At 42.3% G+C, this 27,458-nt stretch overlaps 1 protein-coding gene across 1 annotated transcript; it reads left to right on the forward strand.

The window, feature by feature from the left end:
- The first annotated feature begins 21,150 nt into the window (after positions 1 to 21,150).
- On the forward strand, positions 21,151 to 27,239 carry LOC147891235 (Translation elongation factor EF1B/ribosomal protein S6 family protein). Its single transcript, XM_087389852.1, has 2 exons — positions 21,151 to 21,444; positions 26,820 to 27,239. Exons 1-2 carry the CDS (start codon positions 21,262 to 21,264, stop codon positions 27,003 to 27,005), a joined length of 369 nt encoding a protein of 122 aa, XP_087245978.1. The 5' UTR covers positions 21,151 to 21,261; the 3' UTR covers positions 27,006 to 27,239.
- Positions 27,240 to 27,458: the final 219 nt, after the last annotated feature.

Here is a 27,458-nt window from a genome sequence, read left to right on the forward strand (position 1 = left end):
CCTCATCACGTCAGTTGAGGATAGAGACAGGGAGATACACCCACACAGCCCCTCAAGATCAGATATGTCAGTTATGCCAGTAGGAGGAGGAGACAGAGGAGCATTACGTATGTAGATGCATGGTATATCATGAAATTCGAGGAAGATACCACTGTCTATTCAGAGAGGGATTTGGCCCGCCGCTCCATAGGGTGATGGAGTACAAAGATAAAAAATGCCTGGGTTTGTTTTTATCAGAGCTCAAGTGATATATAGAGAGACTTTATTAGGAGATAAACAGCCAAGACCAGCCCCACCCAGACAAAGTGCACTCAAAGACTTCTTCACTGCCAGCACCTCAGCTAGTTTTATGCCCTCCCCGCCATCAGAAACCCGTAGTGCCACCACCACGTTATCACACACAGGTAGATTGCCACACTCTAGTGGTGTGATTTTGGACCGAGCCATCGCCATATCCAAGTCATGGAGGCCCAGGCCCCTAAGACCCTGCGCCTGGCACCCATATCTTCATCGGATCCATGCCATCATTGCCAAACACCAAAAACATGTGGCATCGAGTTATGAGATCCTAGAGCTGCCCATGATTGGGATTTTTGACATGAGAAGAGTGCAACCTTTCTATTGATTAGCTTTTTGCCTATGCTAATCAATTGGTACTTTTTAGTAATACTTGCTTGGTATTTCATTAGTTTTGGGTCACTTGCAGTCCCTCTAACTGTAAGAACCTTTAGTAGCTCTCAGCTTTTAGCTTATTTATTTTGTTGTTCTCTTTGATGAGACAACACTAGTAGATGTATCAACTGTTTGTCTCATAGGCCGTTTGGCCTTTTAGAGACATTAAAATATATCTATCTATCTATCTCTCTCACCCCCCCCAATGTGGTAAATGAAATTCAAATTAAAATGTATAACTTGCATTAAGGGAATTCGGACTAAAAAAGGTCCTCTTGAATTAGGCCCTTCAGATTTGTGATTAGCAAAGGGGGGGTTTGGCTAGGCAGGGGGAAAGGGGGGAGAGGGCGAGCGAGGGGAGAGGGGGGTGGGAAAGTTAATGAACTGAATAAATTAAGCACTTCAACAACACAAAAATCAAAACTTTACCCTAAATGTCCAATCTCCGCAACTCCAATTTGCTCAATAGCTTCTAAATCCCTGCAACTTCTGAATTGTCCCTTGGTGAACCCCTATGGATCTAAATCATCACTTTGCGAATCCCTATAGCTTCTGTATTTCTATGACCTTGTGAATATTTGTCACCCTACCATTCCTTACAGCTTTCAAATCCTCCCTCTTTGTGACCCTACAGATCCATTTTACATGTGGTCATGCAGTTTTAGAGCTGAATCCATAGCTCCATGAGGTGACTTCAAAGCTCCAAACCAAGTCTTGCAAGCGGTCGTGCAGTTCTCAAGGCAAGTAAAAGGGGGGTAGAAGGTTCCAAATCCAAGGCAACTCCAAAACTTTTGATGTTGAGGCAATGATTTGAGTGATTTTTGTGCAAGGTAAGCTACCTCTCCAGGGGGGGGGGGGTCACTCATGAATATGTAAAGATAGCACGAGGTTTCAAAGGAAGGGATTTAAAATTTCTTTATTTTACACATTTTTTACATACAAAAGAGTACCATTTAAATGGAGTATTCACATTGAATAGAAAAGGGGTGTGTTTTATTCATGAAAAATTACAAGATAAGGGGTTTTTAAACTAGGCCTCGAATACAAGTGAGGGTTTACATATTGTGACCTCCCCTTGTGTGTGTCTCCCTAGCTCTCTCTCTCTCTCTCTCTCTCTCTCTCTCTCCCTCCCCAATGTGGTAAATGAAATTCAAATTAAAATATATAACTTGCATTAAGGGAATTTGGACTCAAAAAGGCCCTCTTGAATTAAGCCCTTCAGATTTAGCAAAGGGGGGGGAAGGGGGGGGGAAATTAATGAGCTAAGTAAATTAAGGATTCTAACAAAGCAAAAATCAAAACTTTACCTAAATCTCCAATCTCTGCAACTCCAATTTGCTCAATAGCTTTTGAATCCTTGCAGCTTCTAAATCCTCCCTCCGTGAATCTTTGTGGATCTAAATCACCCCTTTGCGAATCCCTAGCTTTCAAATCCCTATAACTTATATATTTATATGACCTTGTGAATCTTTGTGACCTTTCTATTCCTTACATCTTTCAAATCCCCCCTCTCTGTGACCCTATGAATCCATGTTGCATGTGGCCGTGTAGTTCTAGAGGTGAATCCATAGCTCCATGCGGCAACTTCAAAGCTCCAAACCAATTCTTCCAAGAGGTCGTGCCGTTCTGAAGGCAAGTAAAAGGGGGGTAGAAGGTTGCGAATCCAAGGCAAGTCCAAAACTTCTGATATTGAGGCAATGATTTGAGTGATTTTTGTGCAAGGTAAGCTATCGCACCACAGGGGGTCACTAAGGATTATGTAAACGTAGCACCTGGTTTTAAACGAAGGGATTTAAAAATTCTTTGTTTTACACATTTTTTACATACAAAAGGGTATCATTTCAATGGGGTATTCACATATTGAATAGAAAAAGGGTGTGTTGTATTTATGAAAAATTACAAGGTAAGGGGTTTTAAAACTAGGCCTTGAATGTAGGTGAGGATTTAAATATAGTGACCCCCCCCTTGAGCCTCTCTCTCTCTCTCTCTCTCTCTCTCTCTCTCTCGCCCCAATGTGGAAATGGAATTCAAATTCAAATGCATAGCTTGCATTAAGGGAAGTTTTTACTCTCAAAAAGGCCCTCTTTGATTAGGCCCTTTAGATTTGTAATTAGCAAACAAGCCAATGGGAAGCATTGTTCATTAAAAGAATGGAGGATTCCATATTGGTCTCTCATTGGTGGAGAGACCTGAATCAGTCTTCATTAGGCTCCCACTTGCCTCCCTCTTGTCCATACCACCTCCTAGGACATTTACTCCCCCCCCTTGACTTTTGGCTGGTCCACCTAAGCCCTAAAATTTGTGAGTTTTTTCCCTCCAAAAATATGAAAATCTTCCACAAGTGTCCCCACACCTACAAAAACCTCCCAAGAGTCCCCCCAAACTATCCCCATTCACTCAGGCCTTCCTCTCAACCTCTTCCTCTTCTCAATCTCATCTCAACCTCCTCCTCCTCTCAACCTCTTCCTCTTCCCAACCTTTCTCTATGCTTGCTCCCATTCTTCCTACAATGGTGAAGCACTCCCCTTTTCCTTGAAGTGTGCCAGTGATGTTTGGATTTCTCAAGAGTTTTGGCTAATGTCCTTTCCATTGCAATGCAACCATTATCAATAGGTCCATTCAAGGTTTCAAGAAAAGATAGGGAGAATAAACAGAAGCATTGGAAGTGTCACATTTTTGGGCTTTCAAATACAAAGAAATGACTCAAGGTGAAGTTTCAGCACATGTACATGGCTCACAACATGAACTTGGAACCTACTAATCATACTTGCTTTCCTTCAAATTGTATCTCGCTTACATTGTCATTTTTGCATTATGGCACTTCATTTGTCCATTCCAATGTGTATGTGTGTTGATATAGAGGGTGTGTTTTGGAGAGAGTAGGGGGGAGGGAGTGAGACACATACGTACATGAATATATGCATGCATGCATGCATGCACACACACACACACACACATAGATAGATAGATATAGCAAGAGAATGTGAGATAGATAGATATAGCGAGAGGAGTGGTGTGTGTGTGTGTGTGTTTTATCGAGTGTGAGCCTGGAGCCCAAAGTTTGCTACTACAACTCTGTGGGAGGAAGGAGAAGCTCCGTTGGGTGACTTTACCTGCATCCTGGTGTGTAGAAACCTTTGGAAAGTTCTCTGAGTGGTTTTTTGCAAGCTAGCAGGTTGTTTTGGAGGAAAACGATGTTTTTTTGCAAGCTAGCAGGTTGTTTTGAAGGAAAACGATGTTTTTTTATTATTCCCCTATTCCTTTCAAAAATTGAAAGTCTAAAATGACCTGTAGAGGCAACCATTTCCTACTTTTGGTGTTCATTGCACTTTGGGAGTTTGAAAACACCTTCATTCTTGAATTTGGCATCATTTTTTTGGATTTTTTACTCACTGTCTTTGCTTTAACGTTTTTCTACTAGTGTGTTGGAACTCGAGTTTGAAGCAACCATTCATAGATCTGTCAGTTCCGTGGACTCGGGAGGTCCTTTAACTTTTGTGTTGCTCATCGTTCGTACTTCGGTGGTGTTTACAAATAGGTATGTTTACAAAAATGATTGTTGGTCTGTGTGTTGGACCTAATGATTGGGACTACAATTTTCAAAACAGTTTGTTCCATTGCATTCCAAAGGCCCACAAACCCCTACCTACTAGCTCTTACATGATTCTATGGAGATTTGGAGAAGTTCCATCTCTCTGAGGTGCCAAATCGTCTGTTTCTCTTTAAAAAATCCATTCAAAGATTCAAACCTTTGATTTTTGGATTATAGGTCAATTGCAAGGGTTTTGGCTTCCCGTTTCCCATTCATCAGTTGTGATTTTGGAGTTCTAATAGAAGAGAGACATTTTCAGATTGTCTTGCTGAGTCCGATTATGCAATGATGCCCATGTTTTGAGGCATCTCAAGTTCTATTTTCACTAGCGATAATTGCCATGGGGCTGTGATTTTTGGATATATTTTATGCAAATCACTTTGGCTATGGGTCATATTCTTGATATGCGCATCACGCATGACCAGCATAGAAAACTCTTTTGGATTTCACAGAAGGAGTATGTTACAAAAGTATTGCGAGGGAAGCATTGCCTCCATATGTGAAACTAAGTCAGGCAGATAGTCCCAAATCAGATGAGGAGAGGGACATGATGGCCAAGGTTCCTTATGCATCAGTGGTTGGGAGTCTTATGTATGCTATGATAGCTACTAGACTAGACATTGCATTTGTTGTGGGAGTTGTTCGCTGGTGTATGGCTAATTTAGGAAAGAGGCATTGGGAGGTAGTTAAGTGCATCATGAGGTACATGAAGGGTACCAAGGAGATGTGTATCTACTTTGGTAGAGGAGAGATGCGTGTACTTGGGTACACAGATTCAGACTATGCAGGGCAAGTGTGTTGCTTTGTCTACCACAAAGGCCAAGTATGTTGCAACCACCATTGTGGGTTGCAAGGAGGCTATATGGCTTGATCAGCTAGTGGGAGACTTGGGGATTCATACAGGTGTACTGGCATTGCATAGTGATCCCATGAGTGCTATTTAGCTTACCTCAAAATCCGGTCTTTCATGCAAAGACCAAACACATTGAGGTCAAGGACCATTGAGGACAAGCGCATAGAGCTTGTCAAGGTTCATACAGATGATAACCCTACAGATATGCTGACGAAGAGTCTACCTAGTCAGCGGTTTGAGTATTGTCATGTATTGAACATGTAGCTCTAATGTAAACTATGGGGAAAATGTAGAGAAGGGAGAGGACACAAATAAGATGTATCATCTTGACCTCTATGCTACCCATGATCTTTCCTGGCACGAGGCCTTCAACTTGCATTTGGCCAAACAGTAGAAGATATTCCTTGCCATGTCCATTACTCATCCATTATGGGCATACACAACAATTAGGCCACTCCATGAGATCACATGTCGCTATAGCAACTATGCAACAACTACCACCCTTGCATCCTCTATGCTCTTACATTTGCTAGATATATTGATGAGGGCATTCTCCACACCAATATTCAACTCCCATCCATTGCCAACAACACTAGCATGTATAGTCTACACTCTTCTAAGGCTCCGAGACTAGTGCACACATCCATAATGTAGATGAAGGTGATCATGTCTAGTGCAATACCTTCACCTACACTTGACCAAATAGTCGTATCCTTGCCATGCCCTTTCTAGATGCATGCAGCTATCATAGCACTATAGGAGATAGTATTCTACTATGGCTTCTCAGCAAGATATCCACTTGCATCATCTAGCTCCCACATTCCCCATATATATTGAGGGTGTCCCAATGCCAACATACAATTGTTTCTAGACAATAGCCAACTTAATTAAGGGCTTGTAGTCTTGTCCACAAAATTCTATCAAAGCATATTCAGGCTAGAACTTCCTTTTGCAAAACTTCATCAAACAATCACACCCTCACAACATCTCTAAACTTCATGACCCTATCTAGCCTACTCCTCATATCATCACAGAATTCATGCCACAGATTGTCACATGGGGGGAAGTAAACACTTCAATGAGGGTGCATCTAAGTGAGCTAGTTTCAATCAATCCTTCCACTACCAATGCATTAAGGGTAGTACTAACAATCAGCGAGTTTGATGAGAAAGAAGTTCCAGGCAATGGCCATGACCATTTCATGGGGCATTTGCTAGTCTTATAAGAATATAGTCCTAAAGATTTCTAATTGGAGGCTTGCACCATTCTAGTGACATTCATAGCTCTTCAAGGTCCATGGAAAAGAGAATAGATAGACTAATACATTTAGAGGGCTTCAAGCTCCATGGAAAGGAGAATTGGTAGACTAATTTATTCTAATTGGAGGCTTGCACCACTCTAGTGACATTTAGAGGGCTTCAAGGTCCATGAAAAAGAGAATAGATAGACTAATTTATTCAGTAAAACAACCTCCTCACCTTTGAGTGGTGCCCCAACAAGGACATCATATGCTAGATACACAATGATGGGGAGTGACCACTAATGAAGGATGTAAAGAATTATTGGCTTGATACCCATGGCAAAAAAACTAGGGACTAACTAAAAGGCAGCTTTAACAAGACATCCATGTTGACTTCTACCGAACCTATAAAAAACATGGCTCATTTGGAATCTTGAGGAGCACAACAATGCCTTCATTCCAGTTGTTCAGTTGAAGGAGGATGCTAATTGTTTCTTTGAGAAAGCATACCCATTTCCAATAGACCCAAAAAGGTGGAGGTCTGAAGGTATTTGCTATTGACTTCAAAATTACTCCTTGTCATTAGCCCAATAAGCCTGAGAACCATCACGTCAAGCTCTTCCCATGTAAATCAACTCCTAGCTATAGAATCCTTGCCATCTCAGAAAACTCGAGAACCATCACATCAAGATCTTTCCATGTACATCACCTCCTAGACAGAATCCCTATCATCCAGCAACGCTATGGAGGAAAAGCCAACTAAAGAGCCCTTTTTGGGCCTCCTTCGATCACATGCACTTGGCATATATGTAAGTAATTGTTAGGGGCTATGTATTACTACAACTTCAGTGCTAAAGTGCCTATTGGAATAGATGTTCACTAGTGCAGTAACTAGCAACAACTACTTGACATATGTAGTGGGAAATAAAAGCACATTTGACCCCTGATACCTTTAGAATTGCTTGCTACCTACTTTTAGAACTTCCAATTGTCTGTCAACATATGGAGCTTCAATGGGCTGCCTAGATGCTACACAAGCAGGCCTCCTTACTACTTTGCAAAGCAAGCAATGGTGAGGCACTGCACATCTTCCTCTTGTCCTCCCTACTGCTCTAGATGCAGCCAATTGTGGGGCTCACTAAATGAATGATTGCCCCCACATGAGACCTATTTACAAGGCATATAGCCACTCCCTCTGCCTATAAAATGAGGTTGATCGTACTTGCTTGAGATGACTTCCATCACATCAGAATCTAAGTATGTTTGCCTCCACATGTTTTTGCTTGCCTTCGCTTGTCTTCATTATGCAACTCACCATGTTTAATAGCACTATTGTTATCTGGGGGCTTACAGGTTGATTAGACCTGGTGTAGACAAATTGGAACATGGCTCACAACATCCTAGCAAAGGTAAGCAACTTTGGCTAATGCAAAGCTGTGGGATTAGCTTTCATTTCGACAAAAATCAGCTCAGTGGGCATGGATCAAAAGACAATAATATTAAGTTCAAGATTAAGAACTTGCTTCAAGGCAAGGCACGTTGAGCCTGAAGAAGGACCCCTCCACTCTGTGATGCATACCACTCAAGTTGGGCTCTCTCCAATTGTAGCACAAAAATCTGCTATATATGGTACCCCAAGAATATCTACATATTTGAAAACGGTTTGGATTACAAACCACTGATTCAAGCCAGATGTGCGATCACAACTTTGCCCAATTTCTAACACCATGGGATCAACCATAAGGTCTAGAGAAATGGGGCACCTAAACTCATCAAAGGCAAGCATGGTACCTGTATATAAGATATGATCCCTCAAGGTACCTATATATAAGATCCCATCCCTCAAGGTACCTATTTATAAGATCCTATCCACTTATGGAAATCTAGTTCTTGGAGATGCGATGCTGGAAGCCAGGCGACGTTGCCAAATGATACAGATACGGCTATTAGGCACTCTGTGCAATGAGACATACAAAATGTTACTAGGAAGTCACCTTAGCCTTTGTTGTGTATGCTAAGGCTACAACCATGCTAGAAAAGAGCATCGTTATCACAACATCGCAATCCACTAGAGCCTCCTTTGCCATTATTTCATCAAAGGCATACCAATAATTGTACATAGAGCGACCGAATACAATCAAATTGGGCATGGAGAAGTAGATGTGCATAGAGCAACCGAATGCAATCGAATTGGGCATGGAGACGTAGATGTGCATAGAGTGACTGAATGCAATCGCATTGGGCATGGAAAAGTAGATATGCTTGAACACACAGGCCTGATGTCTTTTTTTAAGATTCACATATGAAAAGACATAAAGAAAGACACCTACAACCTACCTCGATTGTTGGATTTATTTCCTTAATTCTTGAAATGATGAGATCTACAAACCCTCCTACTGGCACTTCCAATTGCCTGTCAACCTATGGAGCTTCAATGGGCTGCCTGGACGCTACACAAGCAGGCCTCCTTACATTGCACATCTTATTCTTGTCCTCCCTGCTGTTGCTTTGGATGCATCCAACTGTAGAGCTCACTGCCAACTATGGGTCCCACTGAATGATTGATTGCCCCCACACGAGGCCTATTTACAGGGCATATAGCCACTCCCTCTGCCTATAAAATGAGGTTGATTGTACTTGCTTGAGATGACTTCCATCACATCAAAATTTAAGTATGTTTACCTCCACATGTTTCCATCTTGCTTGCCTCCACTTGTCTTCATTATGTGCAACTCACCATGTTTAATAGCATTGTTCTTATCTGGGGGCTTACAGGTTGATTAGACCTGGTGTAGACCAAACTGGAACATGGCTCACAACATCCTAGCAAAGGTACGTAACTTTGGATGATGCAAAGTTGTGGGATCACCTTCTTATTTGACAAGAATCAATTCAATGGGCATGGATCAAAAGAGAAGAATATAAAAATCAAGGTTAAGAACTTGCCTCAAGGTAAGGTACTTTGAGCCTCAAGAAGGACCCCTCCACTTTATGATGCATACTCACTCAAGTTGGGCTCTCTCTCCAATTGTAGTGCAAATATCTGCTATATATAGTCCCCCAATAATATCTTTATATATGAAAATGGTTTGGATTACAAACCATCGATTCAAGCTAGATACAAACCACCGATCCAAGCCAGATGTGCAATCATAGTTTGCCTAATTGCTGAAACAAGGGTATCAACCATAAGGTCTAGAGAAATGGGGCACCTAAAATAATCAAAGGCAACCATGGTACCTATATAACCTTCCTCACCTAGTTTGTTTAGACTCATCAAAGTTTTGTCACCTGGTCATCTCAGCACGGTTGTTCTTCTTCTCAAGAATGAGAAGACTTATCCTAGAGTTTTGTAATACACGAACATCTCCAAGTCTCATTGCACACACTAATTGAATTTGAATGGCATACACATTGAGTTTATGTGTGAGTTCCCATTGAAGATGAAGGTTAGGCTTTGATTGGATAGGTTTATGCCCATGACACAGAAGGGAATTTATGGTGTGCAATATGCAAGCTTCTATGCTCTTCACCATATTCCTAAAATGCTTCTTTAAGCTTGCAAAAAGACATATGTTCATCATGTGCATATCTTTGGTATGTTTTCAAAGATCAATGATACTAGGCAATGATTAAGAGAGTGAATGTTTAGACCCAATGGTTAGTTTGAAGTTGGGATGGATGGCCACAAGCTAGCTTTTGTTCTCCACAGTTCCCACCGCAATAATGCAGATCTTGTTGAAACAACACTCCTAGCATGACATTCAATCACAACAAAATAATTTTGCATGGATTTCCTATAGTTTTGCATCCAATGAAGGGTTCCCTCCACATGTTCCTGCTCAATCATGAACAACACTATGAAACAATGACTCTATCCCCCACTGCATACATTCATAGAAAATGAAAAATCAAGAAATTTGGCCACATAGTTGAAGAGATTCCTTGCCATGGCCATTATGGGCATACGTAGCAATCAAGGCACTCCAAGAGATCACATGTGGTTGTAACACTGATTATTGAGGGAAGGAAGTACTCGAGGGAATGTTGCTCTCAGCTATCGTCTAGGAACTGTAAATATGTAGCAACAATCCTGATCCTTTGGAGTAGGCACAAAGGCCTGTTGAAAGAGAGATTGCAAATATCATGAACTCTATTTAATTTTTTGATCGGTCGCTCAAAAGATGAAATTAAAACACATATTTCCCACCAACTTGCTTCCCTTCTTGCACTACTACTAGGGTACTACCTTAACCTGCTGATGAAATCTCTTAGTAATTGAAGGAGCAAGTATTTGAAATGGTCATTAGAGGAAGCATCGTTGCTTGTTATTTGGAGGAAAGCAACAGATTTAGAAATTATGGTGAATTTCTTCTCTAATCTTCCTTGCAATCTACATGAGGTGCTTGGCTTGAAGATGTTTAATCAAGGGTACTGCCTTAACCACCTAATGAAATCTATCAGTAATTGAATGAGGGAGTCTTTGAAATGGTCATTGGAGGAAGTGTCATTGCTTATTTGGAGGAATGCAATAGATTTACAAATTCTGGTGAATTTCTTCTCTGATCTTCCTTGCAATCTACATGAGGTGCTTGGCTCAAAGATGTTTAATCGACTCAATTTGTCGCTCCTTTGTATCTTCATTTCAAGAGCAATTTTGTGACCTTCTCGATGGATCAGTCCGGGAAAGTCACCAACTAAGCTATGATGTAACAAAACTGGAAAATATTTATGTGAGAGATTAATTTGCCACAACAAAACAACCAAACCTTACCTTGTTCTTAATGGAGCAAGATTGGAGGCCATTGTTGAATTGCTAGGGGGGCATACCCTTTTTATGTTTCTTGAGTAGGCTCTCCTTATGCTTACTTTTGGGGATCTCAACAACGTTGTCCTCATAGATGATTGCTCATGCAAATCCCACACGGGGGCAAAGGAGGAGATGATTGCTCATGCATATCCCACATGAGGGCAAAGGAGACGATGTGATTACTCATGCAGATCCCACACTGGGGCAAAGGATGCACGGTTGGGATGTTTGGGGAAGGGCACGGTTAGGGAAAGGAACCATTTCTTAAAGACAAAAAGAATTTATTTTTACATCACACACGGTTTATTCTACATTCAACATTCTTGAACTTCGTCTAGGCTACTTAACATGACTAGTTCTTTTAAGTTAAAGTTAACCTTAAAATGGAAATTACATTCCCATTGGTAACCCATTATGTTATGCACTAAGTGGTCTTAAATAAAACTTTTAGGATATTTTTATACAAAATGGTTTATCTTATCCGATCCAAAGTCAGTCTTTTAAAGTTAAGGCCACAATGGATTCTTATTTTCAAGACCTTTCAAACAAGTACCCATGTTGTATAGTTATGAGTTGATCTTGATGATGAAATTTTCTTAACAAGAATCTTGCTTTAAGTATCATTCCCACTGCTCACCTTAAGTTAACCATTAAATTTTCACATTCCAACTTCGATCTCTTATTTAAAGTCCTTAAAGTGAAGGGGTTAAATTTAAAAGCATTTGTAATGGGCACTTAGGAGATTTAACTTAACTACATTCTAAAAATGCTAATGGGAATGCACACTAAGGTTGGTTACACATCGCCCAAGCCCGCCCAAGTGAGGATTGGCGATGGGCGGCATGTGTTTGTTGAGAGTTCATGGTCAACATCATGTGATCATGTGTGCATAGCACCATCACGTGATCATATGTGCATAGCACTAACCTTATAGAGTGCTATAAAGGAAAGGGTTAGATCCCCTAACCCTAACCCTAAATGGGTTTGTATATATTCTATTTTTTCAACTAAATCTAGTGTACAGTTAGTCATTTGTGGTGTGCTCTCTAGCTATGCCCTCTCTCCTCATCTCCACTCTTCTCCTCTCCCCTCTTCATATTTTGTCATGGTATCAAAGCTCCCTTGCCTTCTATTGAGGCATTGCAATTCTTGAGAGTGTGTGTGAGAGAAATTGAGTAATTGAGAGATTGAGTGTTTTTCATTCTTTCATTCCGTTGATCAGAGAATTCTGTCCATGAGAGTTTGAGAGATTTCCATTAATCTCCCTCCATTCGTTTCATTGTTCTTGAAATTAAATTCCCTTCATTGCTTGAGTTCTTTGTGAAGATTTCCATTGTGAGATAGATTAAAATTTGTCCTTATGAGAGATAGATAGGGAGAGAATACACATCCTATTGCATGAGAGGGAGAGCTTCCAAAAGCTGTGAAAGACTATTTTGATTTTGAGGGAGATCTACCCTTAAGCAACTCGAAGGTGCCTCCATTGAGCTGAAGAGGCTCCACATGCACCTATGGGTATGATTAAAGCCATCAAGCCTTCTACAAACAACCAACTGCCTATGTAGCTCTCGGCTCCATCGCCACAATGAGCCTCTAGCACGTAAGGTTCTCTTCAACGACATGGCTTCAACGACTGAACATGGGACTCGCTACTCGCAAATCGTGGTTTGCAACTCAACTATGAGCCTTTCGTGGCTATAATGTTGGAGCTCAAGGCCACGGCAACAAACCAAAGCCTCTCAACAGAGCAACGGCTCCTTTACAGCCAGCCAACGAACATCTCCAAGGCTGCATAAGCCTCTCCATCGTCCTAGCGACTCACAAAGGCCAGTCAGCACACTGGCTCCCTAAGCACCAATAAAACGACAGCGCCTCTTATAGCGCACAGACAACCCACAAAGGCTCATCTATAAGCTCCAAAGTGCCTCAACTACAGGCTCCAACACCGACCAGCAGCAAGGCCAACTCTCACAGCCCTCAGCCGCTCATGGGACCTCCTGGATAGCACTTAGCAATGCGGCTCCAACTCCCTAAGCTCCAAAGCACCTCCCAAGCACCGTTTTCCCAAGGTAGAGGCTCAAGTGCTGGACACCTTGCTGTAAGGGCTCCTGCTATAAGCACAACTCAGGTCTCCTCAACCTTCAAGGCACCAAGCTTCTCCAACGACCAATTGCTACTGTCCACAATAGCTATGACCATCGAGACTACTACAGCTAATCCGCCTGACGACCTGTAGCCCACCACCGATGGGCTTAGCAACCTACCCTCCAAAAGCCAACAACGCTTCCCATAGCTTCTTCCAAACGGCTTCTACAAACGAGCATCGACCTCCACAGGTGACCACGCCTCTACAACGCCAGCAATCTTCAGCAACGGAATCATCCCACAAACCAACGGAGAAGAAGATGGAATCTCTGAGATTTCGTGAGAATCTTCACAAGATTTTGACTTCCCAGCAATCGACACGTGGCAAGATAGGGTAGCACCTAGGTTAGGTCTACAGTGTGCCACATGGCACCCTTATCTCTAAGTGCCACATTAGCAACCCCGTGAGGCTACCACGTCATCATTGACCAATCAACATTTGCCACATCACCCTGCCAGCTCATCATCAAGCCACATCACCCTGCCAGCTCATCACTACCACGTCATCTACCACATCATCATTGCCACATCATCTACTAACATCATCATCTGTGCCACCTTAGCTATGTCCAGTCAGCACTGACCTCTGCAGGCACACACAGTGCTCCACAGTCACTTCATGTGACCACTCTTGCCACCTCAACACAGGGCTCCACTGGCACACCTCTTGCTAGGCATAATGCCACATCACATTGCATGTGACCCATAGTGACACATCATCATTGAGCACATTTGCACTCCTTTTGCCCCTCCACCTAGATCAAGTCGTATCTCTAGATCTAGGAAGAATTTGAGGGCGCTCCAAAAAGGAAAGTCGCTCGTTTTTTTCGTGCTCTACACGTCCTTCATGCACATTTGCCTCTACATCGATGCATCTGACCTAGCACTTAAAAAGAACAAAAGAAAAGAAATTATTTGATGTTCTTTCATCGATCGACGATTGGTATAGATCTAGATTAGAGTAGACTAGATCGCCATAGAGGGGATGCTTTGAATTTCCCCAAGTTGCCAATCTAAGCCATGCCCAAAATTCCTGACTAGTACCTACTTGGAGTCAGTCCATATGCTCACATATGGTTTCACATCATTACAATACCTGAAACCTTACGTTCATCAGTTCAGCGAGCAAACTTCAAAGAGTACAGAGGCATTGTAGATTGTTTCAGTGGGCAGATAGCACTTGATTTCACACACACATGCCACCATTGTAAAGCCTATTTGGCTATCTCACGGCATCATGCACATCATTTCAGCCTTGTAAAGCCTCTTGGCTATTCCCGGCATCATTGCCACAAGCCTTGTAATACAGATCAGATTTTATATATTGTTGTTCTATCTTCACCGATGATTCAGAGATTTCACTTGGCATAGTTAGTGTATTTGCACTTGATTCATACAAAGATTTTCACGACACTTTTAAGTACATTTCTTACACCATGTCGACTAGCAACCTCAATCTGGAGGCATCTGCTAAGTTAGACAAGTTCAATTACGGTACATGGAAATACCGAATGGAGACCATTCTTGTACTTCAAGACAAATGGGAGTATGTCGATGGGTCTACCCATTGGCCAATCTAGCCACCAGTAGCTCTACTCCAACAGGATCTACAACGGCATCTACAGCCACACAGACAGTTTCCGCACCAGTAGCAGATCCTGCCATTGCCCGCCAAGCTCAGGCAGAATGGGATAAGAAAGACAAGTACGCCTATCACCTGATCAAGCACAATGTGCAAGATGTCATGCTAGGACAGCTCAACACAGTCAAGACATCAAAAGAAGCATGGGATATGTTCGCAACTCTCTACGAGTCCAAGAACAGATCCAGGATTCTCACCCTGAGAAACCAAATAAACCAAAGTTTCCGCAACAGCAGTGAAACCGGTCATGCTTATGTACTTCACATAAAAGACTACAACAATCAACTTGCATGAACCCCGCAGAAATGGTTCGTCATTATGAATGGACTAGGAGAGGGATAAAGAATCTAGTCCAAAATATTGCCATCCAATGGCAAATTCCGACACTGGAAGAACTTCAGTCAATTCTACTTGGTGAAGAATGGGATAAGAAAGACAAGTACGCCTATCACCTGATCAAGCACAATGTGCAAGATGTCATGCTAGGACAGCTCAACACAGTCAAGACATCAAAAGAAGCATGGATATGTTCGCAACTCTCTACGAGTCCAAGAACAGATCCAGGATTCTCACCCTGAGAAACCAAATAAACCAAAGTTTCCGCAACAGCAGTGAAACCGGTCATGCTTATGTACTTCACATAAAAGACTACAACAATCAACTTGCATGAACCCCGCAGAAATGGTTCGTCATTATGAATGGACTAGGAGAGGGATAAAGAATCTAGTCCAAAATATTGCCATCCAATGGCAAATTCTGACACTGGAAGAACTTCAGTCAATTCTACTTGGTGAAGAACTCAGGACTTAGGCCATTCAAGCACGTAAAGGTCATTCTAATGATCAGGCATTCACAGCTTCAGACAGAAGCAAAGGCAAAGGCAGAGGCAGAGGTAGATCATATCAGAAAAGTGGTCATCATCAGCAACAAAATCAAAGTCAGTATCAACATCAGCATCATCATCATCCTCGGCAACATCAGAATCAGCAAAGAGGAAATCATTCCAATCGAGGAAGATTCCAAGGATGAGGGAATGCATCCACCAACGTGTCAAACATTTAGTGCCACTACTGTCACAAGTTTGGACACTATGAAAGAGATTGCCGCAACAAGCAGTACGACCAAGGCGGTTAATCTAGCAGTAATCGAGGGAATTCTCGAGGTAGAGGAAATCATCATGGTGGACATTCTAGTCACAGTCATTTTGCAAATGCACATGGGAATATGTTTCTTGCAAGCGAGAAAATGCATCAGATTGATACAGTGTACCTAAACACTTATTTCAATCCCAAAGAGGATTACAGCTATCAAGTTCCTTGGTATATTGACAGCAGTGCATCATCTCACATGACAAATCATCATGAATGGTTCACAAAAATGAAACCATTAGAAGGTCAGAAAAATGTCATCTATACAGCAAACAATACACCGAATCCGGTTCAAGGGACAGGCGTTATCCCTATGAACAATTTCACTGGTATGAAAGGATTAGTGAAAGATGTGCTCTATGTTCCGAAGCTCAGTAAGAACCTTTTGTCAGTAGGTCAAATGACGGAATGCAATTATTGAGTCATCTTCGATGGTGATGAATGCACTATCAAAGATAAATTCAAAAGATGTCAGCTAGTAGCAAAAGGTGTCAAGGAAGGACGCTTATATAGTATGCTAGCTACAGTACCAGATAAGCATGTCATGTCAGCTCAACCACAACAGATGCCACTATCTGCAAAATGGCACAAGAGATATGGTCATGTCAACTTCAAGTACTTGTTAGATCTCAGGAATCAGAATATGGCAATTGGGATTCCGAAGTTACAGTTTCTTGGAAAAGTTTGCGAAGCATGCTGCTTCGACAAACAAAAGCGAACCAACTTTGTCAGAAGTGCCTCTCGTGCACGAGGTATTCTTGATTTGATACATATAGATGTATGGGGTTATGCCCAGACCCGCAGCATCAATGGTTCACTTTACTACTTGACTTTCATCGATGACTACAACAGATATTGTTGGGTCTACTTTCTGGGATGCATCAATTTTATGAGCAAAAACCTATGAGCAGGTTTATCTGAGCGTGTTTTTCAAGAGATTTTTAAAAATGTTTTTCTTTAGGAAACATGGTTTTTACACTTTTATTTTCACTAGAACTAGATCCCTTTATCATAAAAATATACAGACTAGTCACTCATTCATTTTTACACAACATAATTTTCTTATTTAGAGACATCCCTTTGTACCCCTGTTATTACCTTAAAAAAGTGTTGATTCCTTTAAGAAACATTCCTCATAATCACTCTCAATGTAATAATACTATGCATATATAAGTACTTATTAACACATTTATATCATATGGCAATATCTTTTTAGTGTCTTTATAGCATATTTATGGACATGTTTCTAAAGAAGTTTAAATTACTATAAATAAGTATTAACTTGGGCTTATATATCACTCTCATAAAATACATGTAATATTTAATACTATATATGGAATATTTTCCAAAATATAACTTCATAGATGTGCTCAAATGGGGTGTTCCGATCAATTTGAGTGGTTGAATGACTATATTTGGACATTGGATATGAAAGTTATGTCACTTTTAAAAGTGCTGTCCAAGGTAGTTTCGCCAGCGAAACTACCTTGGGAGACTTGCTTCAAAGGGGTTTCGCTGGCGAAACTACCTGGATGGCTTGCTTCAATGAGTTTTCTTTGAAGAAACTCTTTCATGAAGATAGGTTGAGAGAGGGTTTTCAATGTCACCCCCTATTAAGTAAAAGTTGTAAGAAGGATCATAAGGGAATTTTCATAGAGAAGTCTACTCTACATGTGGGTTTCTTCAAAAGCCATCCCATTATGCTCTCACCATTCCTACAGATTCACCTAAAGATTTTTGTATTAAATAGGCATTGCTATAATACTTTGCATATTTCTAAGTGAAACTATGTTTTCTTCTGATCGATTTTTGCCATATTTATGCATAGTTGGAAGCTTTTTTTTTCCTTCGCTCGGACGCTCGGAAGATTTCGCTCAGAAAATGCTCGTCCCCTACTTTCTGAAAGAGAAATCTGAAGTGTTTTCTAGATTTCAAGAATTTTCAGCATTTATGAACTTTTGCAGAAATCACGGCATTCGAAAACAATTCACATGTGCATTTAGATATTCCTTAGCAGAATGCAAGAGCTAAAAGGAAGAATGGGACTTTAGCAAACAGTGCTAGAGCAATGCTTAGTGAAAAGCATCTTCTGAATCAGTATTGGGCAGAAGCAATAGCCACTGCAAACTATTTGCTTAATCGGCTTCCTACCGAACCGATACCGGGTATGACTCCTTATGAAACATTCACTGGACACAAGCATATTTGGTTGCGTAGCATATGCCCACATACATGATGATCATCGCAAGAAATTGGATGCAAAGTCACACAAATGCATCATGGTTGGCTATAGTGAAGAAAGCAAAGCATAGAAATTGTATGATCCCATCAACTGCAAGGTCATTATCTCCAGAGATGTAATCTTTGATGAGGAATCAGAATGGAAAACCTCACCTACACATGGGATAGAAGCATTGACTTCACAATCATCTACAGAACAGGTTGATGAAGAAGAGCAAGAATTGCTAGCAACACCCCAAGCAGAGCCACATCAGCTCAGGTGGTCTACTAAGGAAAGCAGACCACCAACCAGATTGACATATGCTCAGAAAGGCAAAGCAATTCAGGTCGAAACCACCAACTATGCTCGTATGACTACCATCACGGCTACAAAATAGCCAGTGTATTTCGAAGATGCAGTAGACAAGCAAGAATGGAAAACTGCTATGAATGAAGAAATGGATGCTTTGTATAAAAATAACACTTGGGAATTATGCAACCTTCCACCAGGAAAGAAGGCCATAGCAAACAAATGGGTATACAAAGTGAAGTACAATCCAGATGGCAGTATTCAGAGATACAAAGCCAGACTAGTTGCAAAAGGATTTGCACAACAATATGGTCAAGACTATGATAAGACTTATGCTCCATTAGCAAAGATGGATTCCATATGGTTCTTGATATCACTAGCGATACTCAACAGATGGAATGTGTATCAGCTCGATGTTAAGAATGCATTTCTCAATGGTTATCTAGATGAGGAAGTCTACATGCAACAACCAGCAGGTTATGTTGAACCAGGAAAGGAGAATAAGGTTTGCCATCTCAAGAAAAGTCTCTACGGCTTAAAACAAGCACCCAGAAGTTGGTACAGTAGAATCGACAAGTATTTTGCTGATCTAGGATACATGAAGTCCAATGCAGATCATACTTTACTACAAAGTTCAAGGGGAAGACATTACTATTGCACTTTTGTACGTCGATGATTTAATTGTGACAGGAAGCAAGGATAGCTTCATCAGAAAACTGAAACAAGACTTATTTGCAGAGTTCGACATGAAAGATCTTGGACTTATGCACTATTGTCTTGGAATTGAGTTCTGGAAAGATTCAGATAGCACATTCGTGAGTCAACTCAAGTATGTTGATAGTCTCCTGAAGAAGTTTCATATGGTAGATTGCAAGATTGCAGCCACGCCCATGGAACAGAGTTTGAAGCTTACTAAAGATTCAGAAAAGCCCACAGTCAATGACAGATACTATAGGCAGCTCATCGGATCTCTTATATATCTAACAATCACACGGCTAGATATTTGTTATGCAATAAGCTCACTAGCACAGTTTATGGCAAATCCAAAACAGTCTCACTGGAATGCAGCCAAAAGAGTCTTGAGATACATCAGAGGTACAAGACAGTTTGGGATAGAATACAGAGGAAGTCATCCACGGTTGTATGGATACTGTGACAGTGACTATGCCGGAGATCATGAGACCAGGAGATCGACACAGGGATCTGCATTTTTCCTTAGTCAAGGTGCTATATCACGGTTGTCAAACAAACAGCCAACTGTTTCTTTGTCTTCGACTGAAGCAGAATATAAAGCACTCACTACAGGTGCATGTGAGGCTATATGGCTCAGAAGACCATTGTTAGAAACAGATTACTTTGATGAGTCTAAGCCAATAACAATATACTGTGATAATCAATCGGCTCAAGCATTGGCCAAAAATCCAGTATATCACTCCAGGACAAAGCACATTGATGTCAGAGAGCACTTCATCAGAGAAAGAGTGCTACTTGGTGACATCACACTGCAGCATTGTGATAGCAAAGAGAATGTTGCAGACATCTTTACGAAACCACTTGGTAAAGAGCTATTCGAGAAACACCGACTAGCTCTTGGTTTGACACAGAAGAAGGACATTCCCATTAAAGGGGTGTGATGGAATGTAATGCTCAGTCCTTCTTTGATTCCCTAGAATCATCATTTTTGAGGGAAGGCCTACTTTATGATGTTGATCTTGAGGGAAGGTGTTAAGAGTTCACGCTCAACATCATGTGATCATGTGTGCATAGCGCCATCACGTGATCATATGTGCATAGCACTAACCTTATAGAGTGCTATAAAGGAAAGGGTTAGATTCCCTAACCCTAACCCTAAATGGGTTTGTGGTGTGCTTTCTAGTTGTGTCCTCTCTCCTCATCTCCACTCTTCTCCTCTCCCCTCTTCATTTTTTGTCAGTGTTTACACACCAGTAGGACATAACAAAAGGAGAAAGACGCACATTTAGTAACAACCATCTAGAAATAGCTTGGTGGTCAGAGTTGTGGGAAATTCTATTTGTCGTTGTAGGTTCAACTCCTGAAATCACGCTTGGGGGGGTGGTTGCCCATCATGGTGGGCGGCGCTCCCCCTTTTGCACGTCAAATGGCTGTTAGCCGCTTTGTGTCACACGTAGGTGTTCATCTCTGCCCTACAATGGGCGGGTGCCGGTGTGTGCTAAATGTAATTTATCACAAGACATTTGGGAAGTTTTGCCATGTGGGAAAGAGGCTTTTTTCCATGTAGTATTCAACATCATGAGTTTCTACAGAGGAGAGGCCCATGTACCTAGGCAGGTGCGGCTAGGGGCAGGGGACTGCCGGCCCGGGGTGTGCCATATGGGAAAGAGGCCCTTTTCCTATGTAGTATTCAACGTCATGAGTTTCTACAGAGGAGAGGCCCACGTATCTAGGCAAGTGCGGCTAGAGGTAGGGGACTGCCGGCCCGGGGTGTGCCATGTGGGAAAGAGGGTTTCTAGAGAGGAGGCCCACGTACCTAGCTAGGTGCGGCTAGGTGCAGCTAGGAAATGAGAGTAAAGTTGAAGCGAGCTTGTGAAAAGAGGAGAGTGATGCAAGGAACAAAGTGAGGTGGTGAAAAGAGCAGAGATAGGCAGGCATGCCGCTTTACGACTGTGTGTTGCTGCTCAAGCCCTCCGTCGACAGGCGAAATATCGTTCAGGTCATGACCACACTCGGTCGCCTCGTTTATGCCCACAATGGTGTCATCACTGATCTCAAATCCTTCGGCACTATCCACCTCGCCTACAAAATGAAAAAGCTCAGTGACCGCTTTCGACAGGTCTCCTCTCCCTCTTCCTTTCCAAATTCATCTCCCTGCTTTGGTTTCATGCCGCATTGCCCAGGGCACAGCAGTACATTGCCTTTATGTTTCATATTTCCTTTCTGACTGTAGAAAATTTGACATCTTTATGATTCTTGCCTCTTGCGCTCGCTGTGGACCCGGCAGTGAAGAGAGACTGCCTATTCTGCCAATCCTTAGAATAGCTAACTCTTTGAAAGCTGTTGTGCAAATTCTTTGAGTTGGTTTGCGACATCAATGAGAAATTCTTGAAAATATGATTGATATAACATCTAGTGACCAAGGAAGAATGATGAAGTTTGAACCATCAGTTCAAATTTCAAGCATGCGGCGCGATCTTAACACACGGATGCTCTTTCTGAGCTCACTAAAACGCAGCCTTGCGAATAGCCTACCGGAGCACGTTACAGTATCTCTGTAGGAGCTTCCGTAGCATAATTTGAGCAAATCAAATAGACTTAAGCGATGGCAAATGGCGCATCATTAAGCACGAGCTAGCTATATTGTGCAAAGAAACTGAAGGATCATATATGAAAAGATGTGTGTATGTCCCTAGCTTCTGGTACCATGTTAGAATATGCAGCGGAAAATGAATCGTTCACAAGATCATACGTGAGAACTCTTGAGATGTGCACACATACATAGAAATGTAAACGGCACCCAGCCCTGGAATTGAAAGCAAGATATGGCAATCAATAACAGTATGTCCTAAGAGAGGACCCAAACCTATTCAAAAAGTGCACTCACAAATCACCTTCTCAAAAGGTGCACTCACAAAGCACGCTACGTGTGCCGAGGGGTGCTGCAGACTAGTGCTGGAACTGAGGCCACAAATTGTTGCCCTGATCTGCTGCTCACTCCTGCTGCACACCTCTGAATGAGGTCTTCCGTCCCTATGTGATGATGATCAAGACTCTGTCAGCCAGCACCCTGTCTGGCCTGAGGTGATCTGCTTGCTTTCTCAGCTCTTCACATGCGCTAAGGGCTGCTACGGCTGCTGCCTTTGTTCCACCTTCTCTAGTGCTGTGTGGCACTTCTTGAGGCTGGAAGTGATGGCCGCCTCACTGCTGCCTGTGTGCAGCCTTACATGCTTCTGCATTGAGGCTCTTCCCTGGCTGCACTCCGGCCCTGTATCAGGTCCCATGTGTGACCCAAAGAATGACCAGCAACAGGTCTGCCGTAAAGGGTGGACCTTCATTTAATACGGGGGTTCTGAAAGAGTCCGAATGCATTGAGAAATTCTGTCAGGCTGTGTGAAGGTAGGCACTAGTATCAGAGCAGGATGGTTCCTTCTGATCTGAAATAGGTTGGAGGGAGTCCTGGCAGCAGAGCTTAGTAATGGGGACTCAGGTAGCAGAGGAGGGAGCATGTTTGGGATATTTTCTAATTTTGTGTTTTGTCCCTACCCCGGACTAGTGGTAGTACCATACTCCATTAGCCTCTCCCTCCCTCCCTCCATCGAGCATTGGGCTGGCTCCTGACTTCATCGGTATGCGTTTACACCTTGAGGGGCAAGGTTAGGGGGGATCCCCCCCCCTCTGGCCGTCATTGTTGTGGCAGTTGATGGGTCTACCAGTCTTCCATCATGGACCTGTCTAGTAGAGCAGATCTTAGGCAAGCGTTCAGGGAGCAAGATCATCTTCTTGAACAGAATTGGCTCTTTTTTGAGCAGCCGGAGCAAGAAAAAAAGCCAAAGGAGGATGCAATGACACTGGACCATTTCCAGCTTTTGTTGGAATAGGAATACCTTGAGGCGGCCACGTATCGATCTAGACGTCGTGTTGACTTAGCAGCATACAAGCGCAAGCGAGACCAAGAGCAGATGCTTTTACAGCACCAGCAGTTTCTCATGGCCTGCTCACAGCTCCTCTCCTCGTCCGCAGTTACCAGTATGAGTCCATCATTTGCTCAATGGTCTTCCACCCTCGAGCACAGTATGGCGGACTATTCTTCTGCAGTATCCATAGACAGTTTTTCATTAGCAGGCGGTCCTCTATCTACTCAAGAGTCTTCCATCTCCGAGCACAATTTAGCGGAATATTCTGCAGCAGCTCAGACAGTGGCTTCCCTTGGGTCTCCCAGTCCCGAGGACCATTCAGTTTCCACAGTAACTACATGCAGTTCCTTAGTGCCTTCCACCCATGGGTTTATTGCAGCCATTTCCACAGCTGGCTTTTTCAGGGGTCTTCCATCCTTAGGGCCAGCTTAGCTCAGTCATCACGCCCAGATGATGAGCCTCTTCAATTATAATGAAAAATTGTGTCGACTCTATGGATCCAATGAGAAAGGTGATGTCCCAATGGAGGACTTTTACAATGGAGGCGCTGCCAAGTCGAGGATATTTTTCACTGATCACCTCGATGAGGGATTTTATAAATTTGAGAAGGCCGCTGATCAGAGGAAAGCACTGAACTTGGGGAGACAAATTCTTGTGGCTACCTATGAAAGAGAGGATTAGCAAGAAGCAAGTAGAGAAGATGATAAGGTCAACCAGACTTAGGGTGCTAAGGCTGCCCATTAGCTGCTCTAATTGCAGTTAGGAGCTGCACATCCAAATTGCAATTTGAGATGCTCATCCAGATTTCAAATGGCAATCAATGTTAGATGCTCAACTTGCAAATCGTAAGTGAAGAAACACTCGTAGATGGACAAATGTGAAAATTGCAATTTGAGAGGTTGTGGGTTTGGTGTCACAACAAAATGCGTTCCATTGCATATGAAACCTAGGCTTGGGTCCTTTTTTCGATGAGGTTTGTTTAAAATTTTTAAATTGTGTTTTTTAAATAATTGGGGGGGGGGGAGAGGGGCCCAGGAGGGGGGGGAGGGGAGCTTTACCCTTCTGTTGGAAGGGGGCTTGCTGATATTGCTATGGGTTTTTCTATTGGTAGTGGTGCATGGGCCTCTCAGCTACCTTTTGTGCTTCAAAATGCTTGTTTGGGAGAGTCTAAAACAAAATAGTATTGTCTTCATAGGCAGTTGTAGCTTGGATGAAGAGAGTGTAGACTATTTTTTTATTAATACCAACTGCCAAGTTCCAACTTGGCGCTTGGTAGTTGTAGCCTGGAAGGAGTGAATGTAGACTATTATTTTAATTAATACCATCCACCAAGTGCCAACTCGGCGAGCCTTAGCTCTAGGCCAGGTGTAGGGGAGGGTTCATGGGCTGGTGCGGGCTACCTAGAGATTGGGCCAGTCCAGGCCCTCCCTCCCTCCCGCTATAAGAAAGGCCCTTCCAGTTGCATTTGAAGAATAATGAGTCTCCAAGTCAGGAGCACTTTGAGTAGCACCTCGTGGTGAAGACTTCCACCGTGTACATTAATTTCAGCTACTTGTGATTGATATAGCAAACATATTCTACACAAAGGCAGGTGGTGGGACCCCATTCTAGTTCTCTCTTTTGCCTTCACCCTCGTTCCCCTGCTCTTTCAAATTCCATTCTGAGTCTGAATTCTGCAAAGCTAATGTGCACATTTGTGAATATACCACATAATTGTCACTTTGTAATGCCCTGCATATCTTTGAAGGCAACATCATACTTAAGGTTGTCGTTATCTTGGTCTAGTTGTGCATCTACTATCTGAGGCATTCTCTGCTTATGCATCCTCATTGAATCCCCTTTAAAGATGTTCGTGATATACTCCAGTATGTACTTTCTAGGTCATGACTCTGTAAACAAACGTGATTGGCCTTTCATTGTTCTCTTCAATGCTAGGGGGTTTAGGAAAATCTCCAAAATACAATGGAAGGTTTTCCAGCCTACTTTATTGACTATCAAAATATTAAATGATTTTCTTGAAGAATGCCTTTCAGAATATCACCCATATTTGGGTCTTGACTTGTGCAAAATTTTAGCTTTGTAAAGTTCTTCTTCAATTGATTGTCTCAATTTATTGATTTTGAGCATCTGTCATGGCAGAGCGAGTGGTGGTATGGAAGTATAACCAGTCCAGGGTAGAAAGGTATGAATGAAACACTGTAGTTCGAAGGTGGAACATTTTTAACTGCCTCAATAGGAGGAGTATTTCCTAGTCTTTGCAAGAGGAATAAACAAATTCTATACTCTTTAGCCTTCTTTAGTGCGAAAACAATAGTATTTTATTCCCAGCATCAAAGAGTGCCAATCCCTTGCTTATGTATGGGCATAACAATGCCGTTGTGTGAACTCACTGAAGATCACTCGGCCTTGGGACCCTTCTCAATTATGCATATAATCCTGCTTATAGTTGCTTAGTTTTGTTTATAGAAGCTGCAAGTCATATATTCTGGATTTATGTCTTACGTCATGTAGTCCATGACCTTACTTATTTACAAGCCTAGTGGCATGTTTTGTCAGAGGTCAAGTGCTTGCTGTAGCAATTGTACGCAGCAGAAAACAAACGTGAACTCTTTCCAAAACACACCCAACAGTACGCTGTAAAACACAGATAAGGAGGTAAAACAGAAGAAAGAACTTCACAAAATACTCGGTCTATTCATTAACTGATATGGGAAAACAATAGCACAAAACCTCTAACCGGCACTGGGTAAAACACAGCCATGTGGCTGAGAGAAGGCTGAGAGAAGACTGAGAGAAGAGGAAGGCTGCTGCTGCCTGTGTATGCTCCTGCGTGCCTCGGTGAAGAGGGCTTCAGTGGGGTGCGTAAATTGAGGAAAGAGCCTCCCTTTTTAGGGCAGTCCAGCTCTAAACCTGGCTGACCACGTTCAGCCAGCTAGCCAACCAGATCTGGACCAGATCCAACCTTCCAGACCGGGCAGACCTGGTTTGTGACTTGGTCAACCGACTCTGTCAAGTCGTTGACCTGGCCAGGTGGCCGATCCTACCTGTCAGCTTTGCTGACTGAACAGGTCAGTCCTGCACTCCTTCCAGCTGCCTCCATCTGCAGCAAATCTGCTCCGGATCTGCTGCTCCTGGTCGCAATCTGCAACCCTAATTTGCTGGCAGTCAACTCTGTTTGAGGACTGCAGCGTTTGTTCACCATGCCTGCCTGACCTGCCTAACCTACAGCTCTACTGCCCATTTGGGGGCTCATAGGTGAGCTCAGTGATGACACCTTGTCTTGGATCTGAACTTTCAGACCCTTCTCAATCATATGCAGCATGTAATCATGCTAAGTATTGTCCCAATCTGCAAGTCATACCATCAGGGCTAAATTTTTACACACTATCAGGATTAAATGTACCATCGAGGATGTCCATAATATTGCTATCTTCTGTAAAGATGTATGTTCATTGCAATAATTCAAGATCTAACCTGCATGCACACATTTGTATTGTTTTAATGCTTACATTTTCATTGCATGAGTGGTCCTTTTTTAATGAATTGCATTCATGTGGTTGTGTGTTTTGATGGACAGGGTCAAATGTTGCAGATGACGATGATGGTGCATCCTAAATTTCCCCAAAAGCTGCACTACTTGAGCAAAGAAAACTCTATTTTACGGTGGATTCTGGTCAAGAATCATGGAACCAAATGGGTGCCAACTCAACCGGGAGCTCAAGTTTTCTGGGATAAGGATCTAGATGTTCCAGCTTACATGTGACTGCCAATCTGCCTCATGAGGCGTAACCAAATCACTTCTGAATTTTATAGCCTTCAATCTCAAGCAGTTTGTTACACATAATACTACCAGATGTTTTGTAGGACAGACTCACAATAGCTACTGACTACGAAAGTGATAGTTATAGTCAATGTGTCGGTGTTGTGGACTGTTGAGCTTTTCATCAAAAAGAGAGTTTGTGGAAATTTCTTAAATGTGACGTTAATAATTTTCTTGGATTCTTGTGTCTGATGTTAGTCATTGTTCATTTTATATATGCACAAAAAGTATTGTGTTCTTGATTGGCTTCCTAAATGAGCTATCCCAATATCTGTAATTCAGCATTTAGCTGAAAAGACATAGAGAGATGGAAGGAGGCATCACAGTCAGTCTATTATTTTTACTTTGTATGAGGTAAATGACTCTGCAAGGAAGGATTTGATGCTAGAAATTTAA

This window comes from Dipteris shenzhenensis, chromosome 18 (genome assembly GCF_047967505.1).
Source record: "Dipteris shenzhenensis isolate YYH24624 ecotype China chromosome 18, Dip_SZ_1.0, whole genome shotgun sequence".
Classification (NCBI taxonomy): Eukaryota; Viridiplantae; Streptophyta; class Polypodiopsida; order Gleicheniales; family Dipteridaceae; genus Dipteris; species Dipteris shenzhenensis.

What these genes read in the sequence shown, in the direction of transcription:
- LOC147891235 (XM_087389852.1), top strand. Translation starts at nt 21,262, where the DNA reads ATGCCGCTTTACGACTGTGTGTTGCTGCTCAAGCCCTCCGTCGACAGG. An exon ending in TCAGTGACCGCTTTCGACAG is followed by an intron (nt 21,445 to 26,819) that starts GTCTCCTCTCCC and finishes TTTGATGGACAG; the next exon opens with GGTCAAATGTTGCAGATGAC.